This window comes from Pelodiscus sinensis, chromosome 4, assembly GCF_049634645.1.
Source record: "Pelodiscus sinensis isolate JC-2024 chromosome 4, ASM4963464v1, whole genome shotgun sequence".
Classification (NCBI taxonomy): Eukaryota; Metazoa; Chordata; order Testudines; family Trionychidae; genus Pelodiscus; species Pelodiscus sinensis.
This window is the reverse complement of record NC_134714.1, coordinates 124,594,604-124,619,919: the sequence shown is the minus strand read 5'-3', so window position 1 is coordinate 124,619,919 and position 25,316 is coordinate 124,594,604. Positions and strand designations below refer to the sequence as shown.

At 43.2% G+C, this 25,316-nt stretch overlaps 1 protein-coding gene across 3 annotated transcripts; it reads left to right on the top strand.

Moving 5' to 3' along the window:
- Positions 1 to 3,910: 3,910 nt before the first annotated feature.
- CIMAP1A (ciliary microtubule associated protein 1A) lies at positions 3,911 to 24,688 on the top strand. 3 transcript variants are annotated; one of them, XM_025186268.2, is made up of 8 exons: positions 3,911 to 3,982; positions 5,713 to 5,905; positions 8,080 to 8,209; positions 9,933 to 10,130; positions 10,565 to 10,666; positions 14,674 to 14,795; positions 18,308 to 18,445; positions 24,552 to 24,688. In XM_025186268.2, exons 3-8 carry the CDS (start codon positions 8,101 to 8,103, stop codon positions 24,639 to 24,641), a joined length of 759 nt encoding a protein of 252 aa, XP_025042053.1. In that variant the 5' UTR covers positions 3,911 to 3,982; positions 5,713 to 5,905; positions 8,080 to 8,100; the 3' UTR covers positions 24,642 to 24,688. The 3 variants fall into 3 exon arrangements, with proteins under 3 accessions (XP_025042053.1, XP_025042049.1, XP_006111815.1); XM_025186264.2 differs by having other exon boundaries at positions 3,911 to 4,046; XM_006111753.4 differs by having other exon boundaries at positions 3,917 to 4,098.
- The last annotated feature ends 628 nt before the right edge of the window (positions 24,689 to 25,316 follow it).

Genomic DNA, 25,316 nt, shown 5'->3' with positions numbered 1-25,316 from the left:
CCGCTTGCTATTTTGAAATAAGGGGGATTATTCTGAAATAACTCCCTAGCGTAGACCAGGAATTACAGAATAAAACTTGGTTCCTGGTGCTTTGTCGGAGTGCCTATGGTCTGGGAGTTGATGCATGCTGTGTTGTGTACCAGTGGGTATCAAGGCTACACAAAATTATTTAACAAAACAGATCCAGTGTTTGGCTCTTGGAGATTAATATCTCAGTGCTGATGATTTATTTGCATTACAGCAGCATAATACTAACTAGCTGGGTTAGGCCTCAAATACTATGGCGTTCACCATGGCCTAAAATCTAGTTAGCTAGGTGATATTTTGTGCTCCTGCATTGCATCTCCTTAGATTTAAGCAGGGAGGTGGCTTTGCGGGGCCACACGATTTTACCTAGCAGGATCTGTTTGATGGGGCTCCTAATGTATCATCCCTGCAATAATACCGTTCTGGGCTTCCTCACCTCTCCTATCCACATATGGATTTGGGCAGCTCTGACCTTTATTTGGCAGCTGTCTCTGAAGACCTGGTTGTAAGAAACTATCACTCAGCACCTCCTGAGGACACACGGCACCTGGATGGGCAGAAGGTACAATCACGCCACCATAAACCAATAGGTACCTAAGGGTATGTCTACACTACCCCACTAGTTCTAACTAGCGGGGGTAATGTAGTGGAATGAGGAGTACAGCTAGTTCAGATTAGGAATCCTAATCCGAACTAGCTACTCCGTGCCGCGTGTAGCCGCGCGGCACGGGGTTCGAACTAGCTGGCATTTAAAAATGGCGCCGGCCGGCTTCATGCAAATGAAGCCCGGGAAATTCAAATCCCGGGCTTCATTTGCAATTGCGGATGACTACATTACCCCCGCTAGTTTGAACTAGCGGGGTAGTGTAGACATACCTTAAGAAGGGACCAACTCAGGGTTATACTTGTAGGGAAAACCAGAGGCTTAAAATGGTGAGAACTTTCACCCCATCTATATAGAACGGAGCTGACGTTTAGAGATCTACCACCAGCCAAACCCCACCCTGACTTCATGGGGTTCTGGGCAAATCTTAAAGCCCTCAGTCCAAAGTTTAGGTCAAATGTAGTCACGTACTCTTGAAATGTTGGATGGTACCCGAGTGCAGGGTGGGTGCTGCAACTGGTACAAATAAGGGATTAAGGCTTTGTCCAAGGAAGGTTTTTTTTCAGTATTTGCTAAGTAACAAAGGTAAATGTTGGGAAAACTACATGAACAAAGAACAGTTCCAGGTCAAAAAGAAGCCAGAACAAAACTTAAAAGGGCAGATTGCTGCCAAGAGAAAAATCCAGTTCTAGTCATTAAGAGCCACTTGTGGTCAGTAAAAAATATGGAACAAGCCACATTTAATTATTGGGGTCATTGCAGTGGCTTTACAATTAACCTGCCAGACTCTGCTTTCAGAACCCTAGCGTGGGTTGAATTGTCATCCTGTTTACTCTGGGTTGACTCCACCGATTTCAACAAAATTCTCTTAGATTTACATCAGTGCTAAAGCCACCAGATTCACAACTCGATACATTTTTTTAAGAAAGGAAGAGAAGGGTTCCTCAAAAGGCACATGTAATAAGCAGCCAGCCCTTTTGGAGATGTTGACTTCACTGGGCCTACACCTATGAACAACAGTTGCAGCAGCGGCGGATAAAGGGCAGGGCGAGTGGGGCGGCTGTGCTGTGGTGCCATGGTGCATGCACCATGTTAAAAGGGTGGCCCTGTGAAATTGTGTTGCCCTGGGCCCTGCAAAACCCTCATCCGCCCCTGATGTGTAGATCTGGTTCAGGGTCTTGCTGAGGCGACCTTATAACTGAGTGATCCCAAGCTGCCAGAACAGCTTTCTGTGGCTGTGGGTAGCCAGGGATAACTTAGAGCAGCCCGAGGCAGTTCTAAATTGCACTGGTGGACCAGTCCAGCACAGGGAGAAGACCAGTATCATGAAGGTCTGAGAAGAGGCATAAAGCTGCCATAATCCTTCCTCCCTCCTGAGTTGCGCTGAGCCCTGAACTAAAGAGTGAAAAAAAAAGTTTTTAAATAGAAAAAGAATCGAAGTCTGCTGCTTTGCTGTGAGTGATAGGCATTGAGGGATTATTGAGGACTGATGTACACTAGATAAGTAGAGCTGTTTAATTTCAGTCAGGATGTGTGAAAAATCCACATGCAGGTTGTGTTATTATACCCGCTGCCCATATTAGGCCAGAGAAAGATTTGCTGACCAGCCACCAGACAACTGGGCTTAGGTGCTTCCCCTTCCATGAGGCCCCAAAGGTCTCTGCTGCTTGCTATGTCCCTCCTTCTCAGGACGGAGAGTGAGGAGCAACATGGAGAGCCAGTGGTAGCTTGACCAGCAGCTTGATGGGGCCTTCAGAGGTGAAAGGAGTTGGAGCTCAGGGAGGCTTCTGGCTGGACCCAGCGTTGGGGCTGGTCCAGCACTCGGAGGGGGGGGGGGGTAGTAAGAGACACTGAGGCTGGGGTGGGGGCCATGGGGAGAAGGATGGCTGCAGCAGCTCTGCCTGATGTGGCTGGGCTGTGGGGGCTGGGAATCCTTTGGTTGGGGAGAATCCCCTTCCCTCCCACAGGCCTTTTCCTTTGTGGGGGCAGTGTGTGGTTTTGGGACTCCTGCAGATGGGGCGGATAGATTGGGTAGAAGAGGCAGGGCTAGCGACCTAATCTCCCCATAGTGGGGGTTTACATACTGCTATGGTCAATCTGATAGAAGTCCCTGAGTAAACAGCTCTGGGTTAATGAAAGAATTTTGTCAGCCTCGCTACTGCTGCTTGAGGAGATGGATTACCTGCACTGACTGGAGAACCATACGTAACATCTGCAATGAGCTGCTAGAGGGGTCACTGTAGCATTTTAACGACAGACAAGCCACAGGGCCAAATCCTCAGATATGTGCCCAGCTAGGATCTGGGCTGGTCCACACTGGTAGAAAGGAGGTCAAATGGAAGAAACCTCCGATACAGATCATGGTGTGGCTGCAGAGCGACTCCCTGGAGACTACTTCTGAGATAGAAGTACTACAGCCATAAGGCACTGTCTTCTATCCACTCCCCAGGGACAACACTTAAAGTTGTCACCACCTGCCCTGGCTTTCCCAGGCTTGTCTCTTTTTGGAGACAGCTGTCCTGTGAATTAATTTCATTTAGTGACCTCTAATTCTTTTGTATTATGGAAATGAGTAAATAACTCTTCTTTATTCACTTTTCTTACCAGTCATGATTTTATAGACCTCTATCATATTTCCCTTTTAAACATCTCTTTTCCAAGCTGAAAAGTCCCAGTTTTATAAATCTCTCCTCATGGCAGCCATTCCATACCGGTTACCATTTCTTTTGCCCTTTTCTGAACCTTTTCCAATCTAAGATATCTTTTTTGAGATGAGGTGACCACATCTGCACATAATATCCAAGATGCAGACATACTATGGATTTATAAAGAGGTAATAAGACAGGTGACTAAAAGGGTTGCCCTTATGCTACAAAAGCTAGTGACCTCCTTTTGGAATTTCACAGGAAGAACTCACTATATACTTAAGGCAGCCAGATGCAAGCACTAGGCTGGCAGGATTTAATTATCCGCTGAAGAGATGGACCGGCATTGACAATAGAGAAGTTAGCAGAAAGACTTATCAGCAGTGCTTGAAATGCACCACTCTGTGGGAACAAAGTCCTTGTGCAAATCTGATGTTCCTATTGCTTCACTGTGAGCTATAAGAGCAGAGTAGCACCATGTTGCCAAAGCTATAGGAATGATTCATGAAACACATACACCTGAGGCTAGAACCCCAATACTGCATCGTGTTCTAGAACATACTGAGCCACTGTACAAGTAATTATGAGTTTCTATGACAATTTCATGAAAGTTCTTCCCAAGTCCGCATGGAGGGAGAAACCTAAGACTGCCCTGCCAGCATTCTACCATCTCCTAAAACTCTGCAGTTCTATTACTGAAAGAAAGGTCAGAAGACAGCAGAGAGGACAGGGTTTATTCACATACAATTGGGCTTCAAAGGACAAGAAAGGTGTTTTATTTCCTATTCATCTAGTTGAAGATTTCACAGCATCTTCATATCGGTACAGCTTCTAGTGCTACACATAGCTACACTGAGCCTAATTTAATTCAGTGACAAATATGAGTTTTTATAGGAGGACTGAATCCAGTCATTTTAACAAATCATATTCTCTGTAAACCATAAATGGTTTAGTATTTCCAAGTTGCTATATTTAAAACTGTTTTTTTAAATGCCTTGATGTATTTTCTTTTCAATATAGAATAGTAAGAACAAAAATGTGTTGCAGAAGATACAAATCATTGAAAAAGTGTAAAAATGCTAAACTATACAAACTGTCAGCTGTCCTATTATAAAGTGCTGTAATTTGCTAGGCAGAATACCCAAAAAAGCATAGTTAATTCCACATCCACCAAATTCCAAACAATCTTGTTTACCTCTCATTCTTCATTGTGCAGACTGAGCATTATTATTATCCAGGACAGCATCTGGGTCAGAGAAGTAGCTTTATAATAGTTGTAAAGCATTTGTCTGACACACACACACACACAACACCACACACACAAACCATCTCTTTGACAGTCTTCAGTGCTCTACCAGAAAATTGCACATTGCAATTAACATACTAAGCATCTTTTGTGGACTGCTGGCGTTCCAATAGTGATGAGATGGCTTTAAATAGAATTTGGAACTGCCCCAAGAGGAAAATGTGCTTCTGTTAGACTCACCCTGTTGAGCATTCTCTAGAGAAGCAGTCAGCTGGGAAGTAGCTTTTTTCTCTTGCATGTTGAATTCCAATATACATGGCATCAGGATTATAGGCTATCATGGAATGTTTTAGTAAGTTATATTTTGAAAAGTGAATGGAAATGGCATCTGGTTCTTTTATGTTTAAGGCCTCATCCGTCAATCTCTCTTCACACAGGAGTCCTACTGAAATCCGTGGGACTTCTATGAGCAATGCATTGGCAGAATGGGGCTGTTATATCCAGTGGCTTTCACAGCATAACCTCTAGGATATATTTGGTTAATTCCTTATTTTAAGTCTGCTAATATATTATGTTAATTCAATTTATTCATTTTTCATTCTTGTATCCAACCGCTGAAGAACTTTTTTATGTTTTGGGTTTCAGGCACCTGTGTCAGTCCAGACAAGGAACTGATTTGAAATAATTTCCTGAGTTTCACACAAACTCAAAGAATAATAATTTTTCTAACATTTAGTGCTGCAAACTTCCTGTATATCACTGTCAGTATCAAAATATCGTGCAGTAGGAATTTACCTGAGTTGGAGAGGCAAGATAACATTCAGTTCCCTCATCTGTAACTATACTGGTTCTCAGATGCTAGCAACAGTTAAAAATCTGCATCTCCCAGTGTACTCAGAGATTAAAATCAAAGATGGACAATTAGTACAGTGTGTCATTTTTACATTGTCGTATTCTGTCTGTAACCACATTTTAAGGTGTATTGCACATACACAATGTATGTGAGGCATAACTCTCTTGGACCCATAGAGAATAAAACTGGAGCTCTTTCAGAACAGCTGAACCTCTAGGATATGTTTGGTTAATTCCTTATTTTAAGTCTGCTAATATATTGTTATGTTAATGAAATTTATTCATTTTTCATTCTTGTATCCAACTGCTGAAGAACTTTTTTATGTTTTGGGTTTCAGGCACCCGTGTCAGTCCAGACAAGGAACTGATTTGAAATACATTTCCTGAGTTGTAGCATATTTAAAAAGGAAGTGCAGTAGACGGGGTGGTTCATGACTCAAAGCACAGCAAGTTTTGCTGCTCATACAGAGAAAATAGAGCCACACAGCTGATGCTTAAAGCACCAAAGCAGCAAGTAAAGGTGAAACTCAGGTGAGCAGAGTGTTCAATGGGTGAGATACAAGCAAGTCTAATAACTACCCTGCAGAAGACAGAGATACAGTGAGCTATTTCCTAGCATTTCCTTCTTACCATAGTGCTTAGGAACCCAGAACTAGTGTGTGGTAGAAACTGTTCAGAGAACAAAAAAGAAAAAGAGATGACAACCAGGAAACTGCTGAGAAGAATTGCTGGGCCTCTAGCTAAAGTTGGGGAAAGTCAGCTCTGAGCCTCTGTAAGGGGCAGGGCTGGGGGCTAGCCTCCCTAGCCAGCCCATCAGTGCTGCCTCGGGCTGTAATGATAATTTAAAGGGGTGGGGAGTCCAACTGCCCCATATACATCCCCCCTCCCTCTGGTTTACAGCCCTGGAGACAATACAGTCACAAGAGTACAAGGACACTGTGATAATATTGGTCAGCTTGAACAGGCAGGTGGTCTCAGCACACGAGTGGGCTAATTAGTGTCAGGTTTTTTTTGTAAGCAGCAAGGCAAAGGAGAGTATAGGTTGAACCTCTCTAATCCAGCACTCTCAGGATCTGACCCGTGCTGATCCAGAGAATTTGCTGGACCATTGGAGATCATTAGTGTCTCGCAGTATTATCAGCACTTCCATTTCTTACTGGGCTTTTAGAAGACATGTATGGGGTAAATTAGAGCTAAATAAAAGCACTGAACACTGAGAGCCAGGGCTGGTGGCTGTAAACAAACACAAGAGACTGTGGGAAACTTGGCCACACCCATGATAAGTGGACATCCAGCTAACTAAAATCCTGCCGGACCATGGAAGTTGTCGGACCAGAGAGTGCTGGATTAGAGAGGTTCAACTTGTAATACAGAGGAATATGAAAAGCGATAAGAAGGTAGCTTACCTGAGGACCTGGCAGCCCAGTCTTTCAAAAAGTGTCCTGCAGATGAGAGCAGTATAATCTAGAAGGTTCTAGTATACCACACGAGATGGGGAGATATATATCTAAAAGAAGGGGGGACAGTGGATTAAATGCACACTAGTTAATGGGAGTGAAAATTTGGCCCCATTGAAGACAATGGCAGAAGTCCCACTGATGTCAATGAAGACAGGATTTCACCCCTAATATGTATACAACTTTAAGGAGAAACCCATAGCAGAAAATATTTCCTACCAGTCTAAGACAGAACAGCAGCCTGATGGATTCTGAGCTTTGCTGAGATACTAGCTAATGAGCAAGGGGATTTTTATTAAGCCCAACTCTGACAAGAAAATCTTAGTGGCAAAGATACTGTGAGGGTGGATGCCACAATTGCTGTGGACGCAGGATGTGAAGGTCATGAACAGTGACATCATAAAACCAGAGATCTACTTTATATCAGTTCTCTGATAGTAGAGTAAAACAGACCCCCTGAAATGTCAGAGAGATACTTGCTCTGGATTCAGAGCTTTGCCCAGGTCATTGCACTGAAAAGATCTTTAATATCACAGGAGATAGTGACAGACACCCAGATACCAAGAGGCTTCCAAGATACTCTTAGCACACTACTGACTTGCTAGTAACTTCATCAACATTTGCCATCGATACCTACTGCCCTATATCTACCGTCTTAAGCAATTCACTTGTACATTAGAGCTCACATGCTGGATCAGATTGTTGGTCCAGTGCATTTAGCTGAATATTCTGCCTCCATCAGAGCTAGCACCTGAGGCTTCTCAACAAGGTGTGTGCGCAACCCCTCCCATATTAGCATATTTCAATGCTGCAGATGGAGGAGGTTCTGAAGGAGTGCTCTGCATCCAGATGTCTTCCCATCCCTCATTTTAACCATAAACAGGTTATTAACAGGGATAAAGGAAAATGCATATTAGCAAAACAAACAGACCACTGAGTTTGAATGCTTAAGTATCAAAGATCTAAAGAAGATTTCATACTCAGTGTGTACCATAGAAGCAGGGGTCCTTTATTTCTGACCCAATACAATTCTTAGAGTCACGGACAGTGACAGACAGATTTTATCAACAGGAATCTATACAACGTCATGTCTCAGTTCCATTCACATGGAGACTGGATTCAACCAATGTGGCTTCAGGTATAGCATAATCACAGGACCAGACTGAACTTTTCACAGAAATGCAAAAAAGAAACAGAATTTTGCTTCTTTAAGAGACTCCATTATTAATCCTTCTATTTTCCCTTTAGGCTTTGTAACCAACTCCAGCCATGCATGACAGCGCTTGGGTGGGGACCTGGAGGCCCCACCGTCCAAGGGGCCCAGTAATGGCCCAGTTTACCAGTCCAGGACCAAAGTACTGGATAGAGGGAACAACAGGTAAAAGGACAAAGATACAGCATTTCAAGCAATATGGTCAATAACATGAGTTAAACACACTAAACCCAGATGGGAGCAAACCAATTAATTCTGTAGAAACTCGCATATTTTATTCAAATAACTTGTGTTTTCACATGGGAAAGTCAGTGTTTCCAGTCATGCTGGTTGCTGGGCACCACATTCTCAAGACTGTGTTTTCTTGTTTGACCACAAATTCAGTGAAAATAGTATTTCAAAACAGATTTTATTTAGGAGAGACTCTTTTGTGGAATAGGTTTAGAATGGTCTCAGAGCATGTCTATGCTTGGAAATATCCATAAGACCTATTCTAGAGATTGTTATTTTAGTATAAGATCCAATTTAAGGGTGTCCACACGAGGGCTTTAATTGAAAGAATTACTGGAATAATTATTAACAGGATATCTATTTTGGTACATTTTTTGAAGTAGAGAAGCCTTAGTTGCTGTCAGCAGAACAGGACAGTACAGCTCACTTTTGAAATCCTTGGGTGAAATTCTGGCCCCACTGAAATCAGTGGGAGTGTTGCCCTCACTAAGGGTACATCTAGACCACGGCCGGCCTGAGTCCTTTTGGTGTCCTGGGCCCAGACGTGTGGTGCTGCCCCCGGGGCGCACGGCACATGTGCACGCCAGCCGCAACTGCTGGCGTGCAGCCCGAGGCCTGCCCCCGGGGCGCATGATGCATGCGCTGCCCAGCCCGGACTGGCTAGTGCTGCTAGCGCACGCACCGGGCCGTGCATGGCCCCGCAGCTGTAGGGGCAAGGGCACTGCTGTCCGGCGCCGCGGGGCTGGCGCTGCAGGAGCTGGGTGCGTGGCTCCTGATGGCAGCTGTAAGGGATGCCGCGCGCCCCTTACAGTTGCCATCAGGTGCCCCCTGTGGGTTGGCACCCGGGGCAACTGCCCAGTTCGCCCATGCCTCCGTCCGGCCCTGATCGAGACTACACCTCTCTGTTGACAGGCTAATGAAGCGGGGATTTAAATATCTCGTGCTTCATTAGCATAAACGTGGCCACTGCTTTTTTTCTAAACAGAGCTTTTTCGAAAAAAAAAAGGCTTTCTAGACGCAGATCTTTCCAAAATACAACCCTTTTTCGAAAGATCCCTTATCCCTTATAAAGTGACGTTTACAGGATCTTTCAAAAAAGGGTTGTATTTTCAAAAGAGCTGCGTCTAGGCTGCCGAGTTTGTGTGTGTGTGGGGGGGGGGGGGTTTCCCCGAAAAAGCTCCGTTTAAAAAAAAAAGCAGTGACCATGTTTATGCTAATGACGTGCGAGACATTTAAATCCTCGCTTCATTAGCAATTTCAATGTGCCTAATCTATATCCCTCTGTTGACAGAGAGGTATAGTCTAGACACAGCCTTAGTGTTTCACCTCTTTTGCCCACTGACAGAACTGCTCAGAAAACCACAGCTTAGGCTTACATTATAACAAGAAGAAACCTCATATGTACCCACAAACTGGGATGAATTAGTAATAATGGCAACCTTGAGTCTATTCTATAAACCAAAAGTAAAGCCAGTGTCTTGGAAATGAATCTTGTGGTCCTAAAGCTCTCAAACAACTTTAGCAATAAGACCCAAAGCTCATCATCTAATAAACCATCTTGTTAGTCTTTAAAGTGCTACATTGTCCTGCATTTTACCCAAAGGGGACTTATAATAAAATCTGACACATGCATATGAAATGTAGCCCTTCTTCCTAGGTTACATGAAGCACAACCCCACCAAAAGGAAAGCCCCTGCCTACACTTTTAAGGGGGCAAAGCCCTTGCTTAATGAAACCTGTTCTCCGGGGCCTTATTCTGTGGAATCCTCAATGACCAGGAATGGAAAGGGAACTTCCCCAGCGTATACCATGTGTGGGCGCCCGAAGGTGAAAACCGAGGTCACACCTGGCCCAAGTGAGTAATATTTCTCTCAATCACATATTGAAGGTGAGGATAATGTCTATAGTTGTCCAATGCTAGGGGACTATAAACCTCACACCAGACTCAAGTATGGATGTTTTAAAATGGAAATTAACCGCTCCTGCATTGACGGGTGGGATGTGGGAGGAACAACATGGGTAGTGGGCTCAGGATTCAGGAAAGGGCAGTGTAGGGTCACAGGGTTGGGAAGAGGAAAACAGCAGTGCAGAGTGTTGGGAGCAGGATGGAGAAGTGGCAAAATAGGTCAATGGGGCTGGGATGTAGAGGAAATGGCAGTGCAGCATGATGATGTGGGTTGAGGCACTGCAGTTTTGCTCAAACAAACCTACATCCCAAGATACTTGTTTGGCATGAAAGGAGGCCAGCCAAAATATTCATTGTTGTTGCTTTGTTCTCCTCTTGTCTAGGCGATTATTCACCAGAGAAGTCAATAAAGCATGTTTATAAATGTGCTCCTGTGCAATCCATATCGTTCAGGACTAGGTGCTTCCGCGTAGACGGCACTCCAGGTAAAATCCAACAGTTAATAAACGAATGCGGCCAAATGAAAGTGAAAGTCCTGAGCCTGACTCCACAGAAAGTTTTCAAATGAAGGAAGAAAGTCATAGGAATAGGCATATGCAGTTTGGACTTGGGGCTTTCAAAAACTGAACATGACATGGTCCTGAGTTTCATATGGTTGTCCTCTACATTGATTACAATAGAGTTCCAATTTGTTGTGTAAATGAAACCTTAACTGTGTTCTGTCACTGGGCCTAAGCCTTGCTCGCATCCAAGGCTTTAGCTCAGTGGATGACAGTCATAGGGGTGTGTAAGCATCACCTGAAAGGGGGCTATAGCAGTTCTCCACTCGCTGTAGGTAGGGGGTTGCTCTAGCCCCATGGTGCCTGCTGGAGCAGCTTCTGTCCATGGTGGGTCCTGGTGCATCATAAGCAGGGGCTGTTCAGGCTGGGCGGTAGTCAACGAATGTCTATGTTATAATCAGATCCTGCATCTCATTTGTATTTAAAGTGAAGATGGGCTCTTAGAGACAGGCAAACTGGTTCAGTGTTGAAAGAAATGAAAGCAGAAGAAACTAAATTCTTCCTCTCAATTCACCAGGGGCAATAGTGACAGAAACCAACAAGAATATTTCCAAGGGAGGGAAAAAAAAATACTGACCATGCTCCTGTTCATATGACAAGACTCGGAATCACTAGTCATTGATAGCACTGCCAGGCAGCCTGTGTTTCAGAACTGAGAAGAACTCCTTTAGCACAGAGGTATAAAAGTTCACAAAGCCAGAGATATACCTAAGGCCTTGACAGAAGTCAAGACGACAAAATATGACCTGTCTTCTTATGTCTGTTTGACATGCATATGCAATTCCTTTTACCTACAGCTAAAAAAAAGCAACAAATTAGCAGCACAACTATCATAAATCAATAGGGGTTCATCACATGACAAACATCATTAGACATCGCAATCGTGTATATGAGATGATAGGTAGCAGGGAGAGAAGCCACACAAACAGCCTTGAAATTGAAGACAAGTTTCATGTGATGGAGAAGGGGAAGTGAAAGGCTGGATGACAAGAAAGAGGTGGCAGGGACAAAGCAATGAGTCAGGAAAAGGATCTATGTAATAGGGAGATCATCTTATTTACAGTATGCTACAACCCTGAAAAGATAAAAATAAGTCCTGTTCACAGAAGCAAAAACCAAACCACATTGCAGCCCCACGAAGCCACAGCAGGCTTGTCATTGGCATAACATAGTTAGGATTTGGAGTAGATGGGACGTGAAGTTTGTGGTGGAACAACTTGAAATGGTTGTATAACATTTGTAATAATTTCTCTTTAAACTGCATAATGTTTATTATTTTTCTAATGAGTACATTGTTTTATATCAGAATAGTTATCAGGAGTGGTTTAAAAGTGCTGCTCCATTCTCAAAAGCCACTATAGTGTCCAAAACACTCCAGTGTGAATTAGATCAATCCGCAATTAACAGGAAATGTTATTTTCCTATTGTGTTTTAGGAGGCTTTTGTTTTGTTTTGTTTGATTTTAACCCCTAGTCCCACAAACTCACCTGAGGTCTGAACTTCAAGCTGTCCCCTTGAATGAAGCAGAAGGCTTTTTTCTTACATTGTTCTTGTCTACATGGATTCTATTTTTGTTGCGCATTCACCCTGTGTCTACATGATCAGATTCTTTTGCCCTACAGCATATGTCGGAGCCACACATGTGCACTGAGTTTCCTTGTGCACTCAGGGAATAAACTGTCTCATTTCCTTCTTATCTGTGGCAATAAAAATAAACGCCTACAGTGTCCACCGGCTTCCCTGCAGCTTCATGTCTGTTTTGTTGCCCATTGGTAACATACACAAAAACGTGGTGATTTCAGTCAGGTTCTGTTTCGTAGGCACCTCTGTACTGACTGTTAAGACAACATCAATACTAGCCTTTAAACCAGCAGACAGCATCACTCTTGGTCAAGGTTCCCTCTAATCTTTCCCATCCATGTTTGGATTTTTTCCATCCATTTACAGCAGAGACGGGGAACCTCACCCGGGGGCTGGATCTAGCCCCCAAGGTTCAGCATTTCGTAACCCACGCTGGTGCTCCAGTTCTTCCCACCCTGTCCCAGCCACCCATGTGGCTGGAGCATACAAAATCTACTAGCCTGGGTCTCCCTAGGTTCTGGTGTGCAAGGGGAATGTGGGGAATGTCTTTCTCCTTTTCAGTCAGGGGATTCTCACTTTCCTTCTCACTTGTATGCAGCCTTTGATTGATTTTTCTGTGGGTCAGCAGCCCTTGACCCAAAAAAAGTTCCTCATTCTGATTTACAGAATAAATGTTTATGTGCACCAAGGCATATGTAAATGTTTATGTGCACCACCAGTAGAAACAAAAAAACTAGCTGTGGGTTGTATCTGAATCTGTCTTGAGTGGCCACATAAGCACATGGCTTACAGGGAACACTGCTCTTGGTAATCATCCTTCAGCAACTTATGCTTCTGCACAGGCAATCCTGAAACCATATTTCTCAGTGCCCAGCACTGATACCTAATGTGTTAGTATTCAAGTCTTATATAGTATTGAGCGATTTATCTGTGGCTTGATACCAGTCTCCTCTCCTTGAGCGGATGAAGATTTACTAGCCACTGAAACATCAGTACAGCAGACAAAGGAGACATTTCCACAACCAACTTCACCCCTATCCAACTAAGGAGAGCACAAACCGAGCCAGATGGTCCTGACAGTACAGCTCCTCACTTGGAAGAAATTTACTCCTTTTCTTCATTCCCATCAGAGCATAACATGGACACGGACTACTCTTCTATGCACTCTCCCTCTCCTGCTCAGGAAATGCAGTGGGAGCTGTGAAGAGATTTTAAGAAGTAGGTATAAGGATCAGCAAGAAATGACCCAATTTTCATAGGGAAAATCCTTCCTGGAGCCACCTTCTTCAGAACCTATCCTCATAATCAGCCTCGGTTCTCTTGGACACCTGCAAGAGGTGTGGAAAGATACATGACTCTACCAGATTTCACTTGTGCACCATGAAAGTGTATCTACCCAACAGATACCATCTGGTCCACAAAAAGTGCTCTCTCCATTAAACTAGCGAAAAGACCCAAATACAGCTATGTATGGGAATGCTCTGGTTCTGCACCTCTGTCTACCAGGACATTAATGATGAAAACCTTCACTTGGGGATGAAAGACTCATCTATATCACCCTCAAACTATGTCACCCTCAAACTATGATGGCCTATGAGATTTTCCAAGGAAGCTTGTTTTCACATAAACATTGTGGAGCTGAGAGCAATCTGCCTGGCATACAAAGTTCATGTATCGACTCCAGGAACCCATAATCCAAGCACCAAGAAACACCACGCTAGAGGAACTACAGGTCACCATACTAGAGGAACAAGACTGTCTCCACTCTAGACCTAGTGCATTCCAGTGAACGCACCTTCCTGGCCCTCAAAAAGCCTTGTCAGATTGATTTAGCAGGTTGTTTTCAAACAACCAGGAGTAGTATGTCAAAGACTCAGTTCTGCAGAACATCTGTTGCATGTGATGATTCCCAGAAAGGGACATGTTTGCCACAGACCCACAAAAACAAAGCATCAGGCATTTTGCTCCTGTGGTGGTTCAGGCCCAGTCTTCCGGGACCTGGGATGAGCACAGACCTTTCCTCCAATTCCTAAGATACTGAGGATTCTGAAAAAAACTGAGGCAAGATGCAGCTGATTATGATGACACATCTTGAAGACCCAGTTAGTGTAAGGTATATAAATCTCCTTTTCTTTGTTTGTTTCGTTCAGCATGCCAGGCCCACCCTATGAGCACCAGCAGTTTAGAATCCAGATGCTCATTCCAGGACAGAAAAAGAACAGGGAATATGAAAAAGAAATACCCCTTCTTCTCCCCAGCCTCCGTTGAAAGCCTCTCTCCACTATTATATTCCCTCTGATCCCTGAGAATTCACAGTATAAGTAACTATCATGTTTTCCCCCTCCCCCCAGGTCCTGCTGCATACACTATCCCCGGGGTGATGGGACCCAATACGGTGGACAAAACGGCTAGCCCTTGTTATTCCATGAAATGGAAGAGTAAGCTCGGTCGTTATGATGAGGATCTCCATCAGGTAAGCTGCTTTTGCATTTCCTCTCCAGCTGCTCCCCTTGACAACCAGTGGTCAGTCACTGCCTCCATGACTGAAGGAGCACTGAGGGTTCTTTCCTACTACATGAACAGACACAACAAGTGTTCTGCTGCATGACCAGATACAAGTGCTGCAGCTGATGACTAGCAGCAAACATGGCTATTCTTAGTAAGTGCACCATTGGCAAGGGAGGATTCTAACTAGATCTGCAGCAAGTACCGTCTAAGGGCTTGATTCAAAACTTACAAGAATCACTGGGAATCTTTCCAATGACTCAAGTATCAGAGGGGTAGCTGTGTTAATCTGAATCTGCAGAAGCGGCGAGGAGTCCTGTGGCACCTTATAGACTAACTGAAGCATTGCCCATAAGCTTTCGTGGGCAAAGACCCACTTCGTCAGATGCATGTGGTCTTTGTCCACGAAAGCTTATGCTCCTACACTTCAGTTAGTCTATAAGGTGCCACAGGACTCCTCGCCGCTTTTCCAATGACTGTCATAGTTTTCAGATTAGTCCTAGATCTGTAGTATGCCTGAGCATCTTGTTGCCTGAATTCCACCTGCAAAAGGAGTTGGAATTGGAATGAGAAACATAAATGTGTTAAGTAACAAAAGTTGTTATATGAAATTTCACACCAGGACACACATATTCCAACATATTTTTTACATTCTAGAGGGAAAACCTTTTACTCCTATGTTAGAGTAGTAAAACAGAGTAAGTTGTCATGGGATAAGAGGGAAGGTCCTCTCATGGATTGATAACTGGTTGAAAGAGAGGAAACAAAGGGTGGGACTAAATGGACAGTTTTCAGAAAGGAAAGAGGTAACTAGTGGTGTCCTGCAGGGGTCTGTACTGAGAGGAATCCTATACAACATATTCACAACATTATCTGGAGAAAGGGGTAAATAGTGAGGTGGCAAAATTTTCAGATGATACAAAACTGCTCAAGATCTCCCAATTATACATATAAAATAATGGGTGGAGACCCTATGCTCCATTAGGAGCCCAAAGGACTAATAGATAGAAATAAATAAATTAGGTGTTAACCACTCAAGAGAGATATCTTGGCATCAATGTGGATAATTCTCTGAAAACATCCACTCAATGTGCAGTGCAATGAAAAAAGCAAACCAAATGATAGGAATCATTAAGAAATGGATAGAGAATAAGACAGATATCTTTTTGCTTACATATAAATCCATGTATGAGCACATCTTGAATACTGCTTGTACATGTGGTCACCTTATCTTAAAAAAATATCTTGGCATTGGAAAAGGCTCCTAAAAGAGGCCTATAAAATCATGACTGATGTAAAAAAGTGAATAAAGAAGAGTTATTTTCTCCTTCCCGTAATACAAGAACTATAGGTCACCAAATGAAATAAATAAGTAGCAAGTTTAAAACAAAAGGAAGTACTTCTTCACACAATGCACAGTCAACGTATGGAACGCCTTGCCAGACGATATTGTGAAGGACAAGACTATCATGGGGGTTCAAAAAAGAGCTGGATAAATTCAGGGAGGTTAGGTCCATCAATGGTGATTAGCCAGGATGGGCAGGAATGGTGCCCCTAGTCTCTGTTTCTCAGAAGCTGGGAATGGGGGACAGGGGATGAAACATTTGATTCCCTGTTCTGTTCATTCCCTCTGGGGCACCTGGCATTGGCCACTGTCAGAAGACAGAATACTGAGCTACATGGACCTTTGGTTTCACCCGGTATGACCATTCTTATGAGTATTTTAACTTCTTACTGTGCATATTCATTAGCAAAATTTCAGACTCAAATTTCTGTCATCTTTAAAACATTTTCTTACTAAATATCTACCATAACTGATAGACATACCCAGACAACAAGCATGTGTAAAAAATTGTCTAAAATATCCAGTAGCAGTTGTCAAAATATCAACAATTGCCAGTGATAAACAGAGCAGCATCTGAGGGTATGTCTTCACTACCACCCTAGTTTGAACTAGGGTGGTTAATGTAGGCAACCGAAGTTGCAAATGAAGCCCGGGATTTGAATTTCCCGGGCTTCATTTGCATCTTGCCGGGCGCCACCATTTTTAAATCCCCGCTAGTTCGGACTCCATGCCTGCAGCTACAAGCGGCACCGAGTAGGTAGTTCGGATTAGGCTTCCTATTCCGAACTACCGGTACACCTCATTCCACGAGGAGTAACATGTAGTTCGGAATAGGAAGCCTAATCCGAACTACCTACTCTGTGCCGCGTGTAGCCGCGGGCACGGAGTCCGAACTAGCAGGGATTTAAAAGTGGCGGCGCCCGGCAAGATGCAAATGAAGCCCGGGAAATTCAAATCCGGGGCTTCATTTGCAACTTCGGTTGCCTACATTAACCACCGTAGTTCGAACTAGGGTAGTAGTGTAGACATACCCTGAAGGACCACAGCTTTCTTAAAATGGAAATAATTGTTATGGCTCAGATTCTGCTGAGTGATAACAGTTGTGGGGTTATTAAAATTATTAGCATTGTGTTTAACAATGAGGGGTGTTTTAGACCCTCTTCCTACAACAAAGTATGGGAAGGAGGAATAAAATTGACATCCTGCTCAAGTTTATTCTTTGTAGAAGGCTGTAGCAACATTCCTAGTGACACCTACCAAACTAAGCACCAGATGTTATATCTGTAACATCATAAGTGAAATAAGATTCTGTAGTTGAATACATGTGACATGTTACATATTTACAAAATGATTATTTTTTTATTACAGTGAAATCTTTGTTATCCGGCACTCTGTTAACCAGAAAACTTTGTTAACTAGCATTGTCCCCAGCCACAATACTGTCACATCTTCAGGCACACAGAACTGGCGCACAGGACTGATTTACCATGATTGGTTTAACTATTATTTGTTTAAGTAGTACTAATCATCTTTAACTTAAAATAGAAATGTGAGACCAACTGCCTCATACTACAAAACTACCAATATTAAAAACCTGAGGTTTACTATTATTGTCCATTGTTTTTTCATAGGTTAATGGGACCCTCAGATAACTGGAATTTTTAGATAACCTGAATGCCCTAATCCCCGAGTGTGCCGGATAACACAGGTTTTACTGTAAATGAAAAAGGATCATGTATAGGTTCTTGTTTATTATTTAAAACTTACTGAAAACACTGAGCTTTTAAACAATACTTACCGTATATAAAAAAACTATGAAGATCATCAGTGCCTAAAGCTTGCAGAAACTGAACAATGGCACTTTAATTTCATTTTGAACCACTGTCCCTCTGCAGTCTGTCAAATGTAAAGTTGCACAGGCTAATAAGACTTCAGACATCTAATGTAAAGCCCTAAAAGACATAACCCTTGACATTCTGCAGTAAAGTAAAAATAGAATACAATAAAAATTGTTAAAATTAAGTGTCTCTGATACTGTTTTTCTGTCCATCATGATAAACCCATGCAGGTCTCATAGAAAACTGCAGATACTGAATATAGCTATTTTAACTGAAGCTCCATTGACTTTCTTACAGACACCAGGTCCAGCTGCATATAGAAAGGTAGAGGTTGATGTGTACAAAAAGAGAGCCCCTAAGTACAGCATGAGCACCCGGAGTAAGCCTGCAGGAAATGCAGTACAACCTGGACCTGGAGACTATTATCCTGGAAAGGTAAGGCAGAGAGAACCTATTTATCTTTTCTTTTCAGCAACTGATCTTTAACAGTCTCCTCCTCTCTCTCAAATGGTTCTTGAAAACTATAAAGTAATTTACTTGAGTTAGAGGACAAACAGTTGCAGGCTATAGGGCTGGTTTGGATTTAAACTTCTTAAATTGACAAGTCTTGATTTAGAACCATCACAAAATCTTGTGAGTGTTCAGCAAATAAAAATACAGATTCAAATAGCCAGGATAAGATCTTTCAATATATCAATGCATTAAGATTAATATTGTTAAAAAAGGACATCAATCTGCATGGAAGAGCTAATGTTTTACATCAATGCTCAGAAGAGGCCACATTTGATTAAATGAACGTTAAATTTTTAAAAAATCCACATCCCACAATATTAATGCATTACTGAGAAAGATTGTCGAAGGTCAAGAAACTGGACAAGTTTCTTCGAGAAATCCTTGTCCATCTGTCTAGATATGTATTCATCAGGTATCTGAACCTGCATGAACACATGTTAAAAAAAAAAAAAAATATTTTATTTATGCATCTGGGATGAAAGAAAAAGGTATTGTTTAAACAAACAGAACTCAAGCACTTCACTATCAGCTGCTGTTGTAGGGACATAAACCTATAGGATCGATATGTGGACTTAAGACAAACTATAATGATTCTAAAGCTTCAGGGGTAGCCGAGTTAGTCTGTACAGGATAAACTTAAAAAACAACAAATAGTCTGGTAGCACTTTAAAGACTAACAAAACATGTAGCTGGTTTTATGAGCTTTCGTGGGCACAGCCCACTTCTTCAGATGACCAGAGTGTTGGATGTCCAGAACTAAAATAAATAGGGGAGAAGGGGTGGGGGGAGGAAGAGGCAATGGGTATAAAAATAACAAAGGGAAAGCAGAGCTGGAATGTAACAGGAAAAACAAATAGTCTACAAGCACCTAAAGCCTGGATAGTCAAAAGAGGCAGATAAGAACCATTAGTAAGCAATCAGATAGGAAGCCTACTAACATCAGATACTATACAAAGAACCACTGGCACCATCATTGTTTGGTAGGCTGATAATGTCCCAGCCATCCAGTATCTTTATTTAAACCATTAGCATGTGTATCAAACTTGTGAATGACTGGAACTACAAAAGAGAGGAACAAGACACAGGTGATCAAACTCTGAGCATCCATTATATCAGTGAAAAATGCAGGGAGTACAATCACCCATTGATCATGTGTTTCATGGACTACTAAAAATGATTAATACCATCCAATTTGATCATCTTTGGAAGATAAATGGCAGATTTGGGGATCCCAAAGCATCCTGCTGAAGTCTCAACTTCAACAAGAGACCACAGTGCACATAGCTACAGGCAAAGGCTAGCGGTTTTCCACTGGGCTGAGTGTAAGACAAAACTGTATTCTGTCCCAATCCTCTTCAAGAGGTATGCAGCATAAAACAAATCCCAGAAGGTCTTGATAAAATGGAAGGAACTGTGAGATTTCCACTGGTGGATCCGTCCTTAACTGACCTTAAATATGCTAATGACCACTGCTACTACAGCCATTGATAGAATGCAATTAATGTTGGAATCTATAAAAAGAATTAGTGAGGAATATGGACTATCCCCGAATACTGTAAAAATGAAGTGCATGTATGTTGACATGATTGAGGAAAACAGGATGAAAATGGACTCACAATTAATAGTCAAGTTGTAGAGGTAGTAGATTAATTCAGTTAACTGGGATAATAAAAATCAAACCAAGAAGGCTGTTCTAAAGAAAGTGGAAGAGGATTAGGAATGGCTCTCAGCCATGGCCTTCCTCACTAAAGTTTAGAAAAACGTATGACTTCTCAAAACGTATGAAGGTTTGACTGGTAAAAAACTTATTTTTCTCCAAAGTGGCATAGAGATATAAATTATGGGTAGTTAATGCTACTAAAAAGTTGAAAACTGAAGCCTTTGATATGTGGTCCTGACAAAAATTCCTGCACATCTCCTGGATGGAAAAATATGACAAATGCTTAAGTTAGCAGCATTATTGGAGAGAAGCAAACCATGTTGTTGGAAATCAACAAGTGAAAACTTACGGCTTTTGGTCACATCAGGCATAGAGATGGAAATAATCTTGATAAAGTTATCATGGAAGGAGTGGTGGCAGGTTCTCATATAAGGGATAACTGGGAAAGAGATGGATGAGTGGTATTTGGCACAGCAGTGAAAGGACAGCTGAGAGTGTTCCAAGGCAGTGATGGATTGAGAAAGCTTTTGAAAAATCTGCTGTGAGATCATCCATATTCAGGCATGCATAAATGGATATTATTTACTTAAATAAATGCTTAAATTTATCTACGCAAGCATATTTGAAGAGCAGCATAAAAATTAGTGCAGATTCTTTTGCATATATTGATTTTTTTTATTGTAACAATGCCCATTTTTAAAAAGGAAGTTAGGAATATTGTACCCTATGGAAACTGCCTTATGATTTTGATAGCTGAAGCACTGGCAAACCAGGGGAGTGGGCAAAAAACTCATTGTTGTACATGCTGGAAAAAAAAGGGGGGAGGCTTTTAGAGAAGACGTATTGTGGAATGCACAAGTTACTCTTTTACCACGAAAGACCATGTGTGCTACACAATAGGCATGTGTCATGTACAAGGCTAAAGTTATAATCTTAAGTGCCTACAAGGCAGGGACAAGATACAGATCACTTCAGTGAGCTGGATTCTGTTTGGTGGCAGGCATGGTAAGCAGCTGGTTAGGGCTCTTGCTCTTTTGCTTCGGCTTTGAAACCATGTGCAACAGAGTGCTTGCCAAGTACAGCAATTCCTCATTTAACATGTGCCCGCTTAACACGTTTTCGCGATAGCAAGATTTTTTTTTAAGGGAACGTTTTTGAAATTACATGCCCGTCCCTGGAATAACACAATTTCCCCAGCTGGCCCATTGCTGGCAGCTGCGTGGGGCTTCCCCTGAATCCCTGCAAAGTGGTGGAGAGTTCGCCACGCCATTCCTTGCTGACTCCCCGCTGCCAGGAGCCTTGCCCCCTCTCCTCTGCCCCTGCTTGCAGGCCAGCAGTTGAGTTTCCCCAGCCAGCCCATCACTGGCGGTTGCGCAGGGCTTCCCCCGCCTCCCTGCAAAGTGGCGGAGGGTTCGCCGGTCGCCGTGCCATTCCCCAGCGACCCCCGCTCACCGGACACAGTGTGGGTCCCGTCAGAGGGGCATACTCCCAACCAAATCCCCCTCCCCTCTTCTCCCCTTCCCTTCCCCAGAGCCAGAGCCAAACACCTCCCCTCACTGCTGTAACCCAGTCCTCTTTCTCCCCCAACCTTATATCCCGGTCCCAACAGACACCATCGCTTGAAACGCAACCCTCACCTTTTCCATTATTTTCAATGGGAAAAATGACCCTGCATAACACATTTTCACTTAACACGATCATTTTCTGAAACATATCTATGGTGTTAAATGAGGAATTACTGTACATGCCTCCTGGCTTTCCAGACGTCTGCATTTGCAAAGCGGGGCTGCGATCCAAAGGAGCTCTGCAAGGGGAGATGGGGCAAGCATGCAGCCTTGCAGGGGCTCACACAGGGCTGGGGAAAGTGCACAGGCTTGCAGGGCCTTATGTGACAAGTGTGCACCCCACACCCCTCCTTTCTTGGGAGACTACAACTTTCCCAATTCCACGGGGCCTGTTAGGGAGGATGGAAGAACCCCACAGGCTTGCAGGAGCTTACACAACCAGCAAACCTGGGGTCCTGCTTCGTTGAGGATGGGCAAACAGTGACAGAGCTTCCCCTGGTTCATGTAGGTGGCCATGCACAATATCAGTCTTCTCCGAATCACACAGAACGATAGGGAGCAGACACTGACTGAACGTGGCCAGAAACCAGGACCTTATGCTGCACTGCTTTGTGCTAAAATAACACCAACCCCCTTACTGCTGGCTTGGCATGGAAAGGTGTCCTACTGTGGAGGACAGAATAAGGCAGCCTCACCAGAAACCTTGTGAGGATGATGAAAGAGTGTCTCTATGAGAGCTTTATGGAGATGTGCAGGGAGGGTTCCCCCTCCGTTTCCAGACAAGTTAAACTGTTCCAAGGAGCCCCCCACTGTGTAGGCAGAGTGGTTGCCACAGATCACACCCAACTGCCTTAACTCACTTGTAGCAAGATTAAAAATGTGAACTCACCAGAAGCATCCTCCCCACCACCAGAGTCCAGCAGTGATACCTCCTGGGAAGAGGGAATTGGTCACATAGTTAAAAAGAGGTCAGGGCTGTCTGGGAGATCAGATGCTTTGATTAAATGCTGAGCATTCTCCTCCACCTTTTCCTTATCAACAAAGTCCTCCTCGCTGTGACTCAAAGCTGCCAGAAGAGTCTCTTGTGAGGAATCCAGACCTCTTTGGGACACTGGTCAGATTCCTGCCTCATAGAGGCAGCATGTTTATGGCAATGATCCAGACCCTTTGTTTTTGTCTTTTGGTACACCTGCCTGAGCTCACATGGCACTACTAGGCATCCCTAGTACAGGCAGTTCCCGGGTTACGTACAAGATAGGGACTGTAGGTTTGTTCTTAAGTTGAATTTGTATGTAAGTCGGAACTGGTACATATTGTAGGGGAAACTCTAGCCAAACATTTCTCCAGAGCTCAGTTTTATTCTCCCACACCTCACTTCCCTCAGTCCTTTATTCTCAAGCTGAGGTGTCTGCTGAGAAAAGCCACTCCGCGTCTCCCTGGTCTGCTGGCGGGGGGTGGGGGGGGCTCTAGCTTTGCATCTCCCTGGTCTGCTGGAGGGAAGCAGCTAGTGCGGGGTTGCCTCACCCCGTTTGTAAGGAGGGATCTGATGTAAGTCGGATCCATGTAACCCGGGGACTGCCTGTATATCCTTTTGCCACCATGCCCTGTACGATCAGCATTTCTTTTGCTGCTTTGTAATCCGCCTGAACAGATTCCTCTCACCATACAGCAGTAAGGTCCAGGATCTTCTGCAAATTCCATGCTGGAGATGGTTCGTGATCCTTGGCATTCATGGTCAAGTGTGCTGCCTGCTCACCACATTGGTCACACAGAAAATGAAATTCAAATGTTCCTAGGGCTTTCCCTGTGTATCTGGAAAACAGCAGAGTTGAAAGAGCTGGCTAGAGCAGTAACTTTGGGGGCACTGTGGGACACTTCCCAGAGGCTAAGAACATACTTTCACAGTACTACATCTGCACTAGCCTAAAATCAACCATGCAAAGTCACTTTACCTTTGCTCCTCATGAAAAACAGGAATACCAAAATAGACTTCAACAGCTCTTAAAGTTGGCAGAAAAGGCTCGGTGGTGTGGTATTTAGAAAATTGACCTAATGCAGATAAGCTTGACCTAAACTGATGGGCTTCATCTACACTACTGGCTTTGCCGGCAGCGAGTATGCAGATTAGCATATCGCCATGCCTCCTTAGCATAATTTATGCAAGCCGTTTTTGTGGGAAAAATGTAGTATGGACAGGGTTTTTTTGCACAAAACCCGTTTTCCACAAGATCCTTATGCCTCATTGGGAGAGGCATAAAGATCTTGCAGAAAACAGGGGTTTTGCGCAAAAAAAAGCCAACACTACATTTTTTTTCTGCAAAAACCCTTTGCACAAAAATGGCTTGCATAAATCATGCAAATGAGGCATGACGATATGCTAAGCTGCATCTCATTTGCATACTCACTGCTGGCAAAACCAGCAGTGTAGACATAGCCATGGCGTAGACCATGCCTATTGTAAGAAGCTAAACTTTCAGTCAGACTGCCACCATCAAAGGTTAAACACCAGACACCATTCATCTTTATTAGGAAATTTTGCAACATTTCACCTGGAGTTCAGAGAAGCTGATTTTAATCTGGTTCTGATCTAGTCATTCTGTGCATCTGCCTGCCTCCCTCCTCGGTTATACATTTTCTTTTTACAGATAGGAATATAGTAAAAAGGGGAGCATGCCTGACACTAGGTGACCTGGACTGTCCAGATCTTGTACTTGAGTGGGAAGGTTGGTCGCATAGAAAGTAGAAATTAAAAAATGTTCATGGTGAATAACCTGATGTGTTTTATTTATTTTTCCATCTACAGGTAACACTGATCAAGCCTTGTGCCCCAACTGTTACCTTTGGAATCCGACACTCTGAGTACACAATGCCTTTGATAGTGGACGTCTATTGACTGTCACACAAGCTGCCTTACAGAAACTACATTTATTTTTCTATATCATGTTACTTTGTATTTTAAAGCTGCCAGTTTTTATACAAATTCTTAACAATCAGCTGTCTACAATAAGTTTCAACACGTTATGGAACTGAAGGATGACACATTCAGAAAATGATCACTTGCAATATTTTAACCTGCCTCTGGCTAGGAAGAAATTTTCCATGTCTCCCCTTAATGAAGAGGACATGCTGAAGCTAGCAGTATTACCCTGACATATGGATCTTGCTGTATCCACCAGCTGAGAGTCTGGACCTTGCATCAGTGCATTGCAGCATCTGGGGCCTAGTTTGTTCCAGAAACTGGGAATTCACATAACTATATATGTAAAGAGTCACTCAACTTCCTACTCCTGAGCTATTCTGTTTACTCCATGATTACCCTCACTGTACATGTCATTTATCTCTTTTATTGTGTTCTATTGCAGCATTAGAACAAAAAATAAATCAGGGAGTCAATATTTATCATGTCAAACTAGCTGAATACCTCAATCTACCTTTAGATGGAGCTACAGACTAAAGTTTAAAGGGACACTGTGTGCTTAAAAGTTGTTACATCTTTAGATTATTAAAACATGAACAATTTAAAAAGGCTTTTTATCGCCCATGTCTAGTTTAATTTTCCTTTTCACTC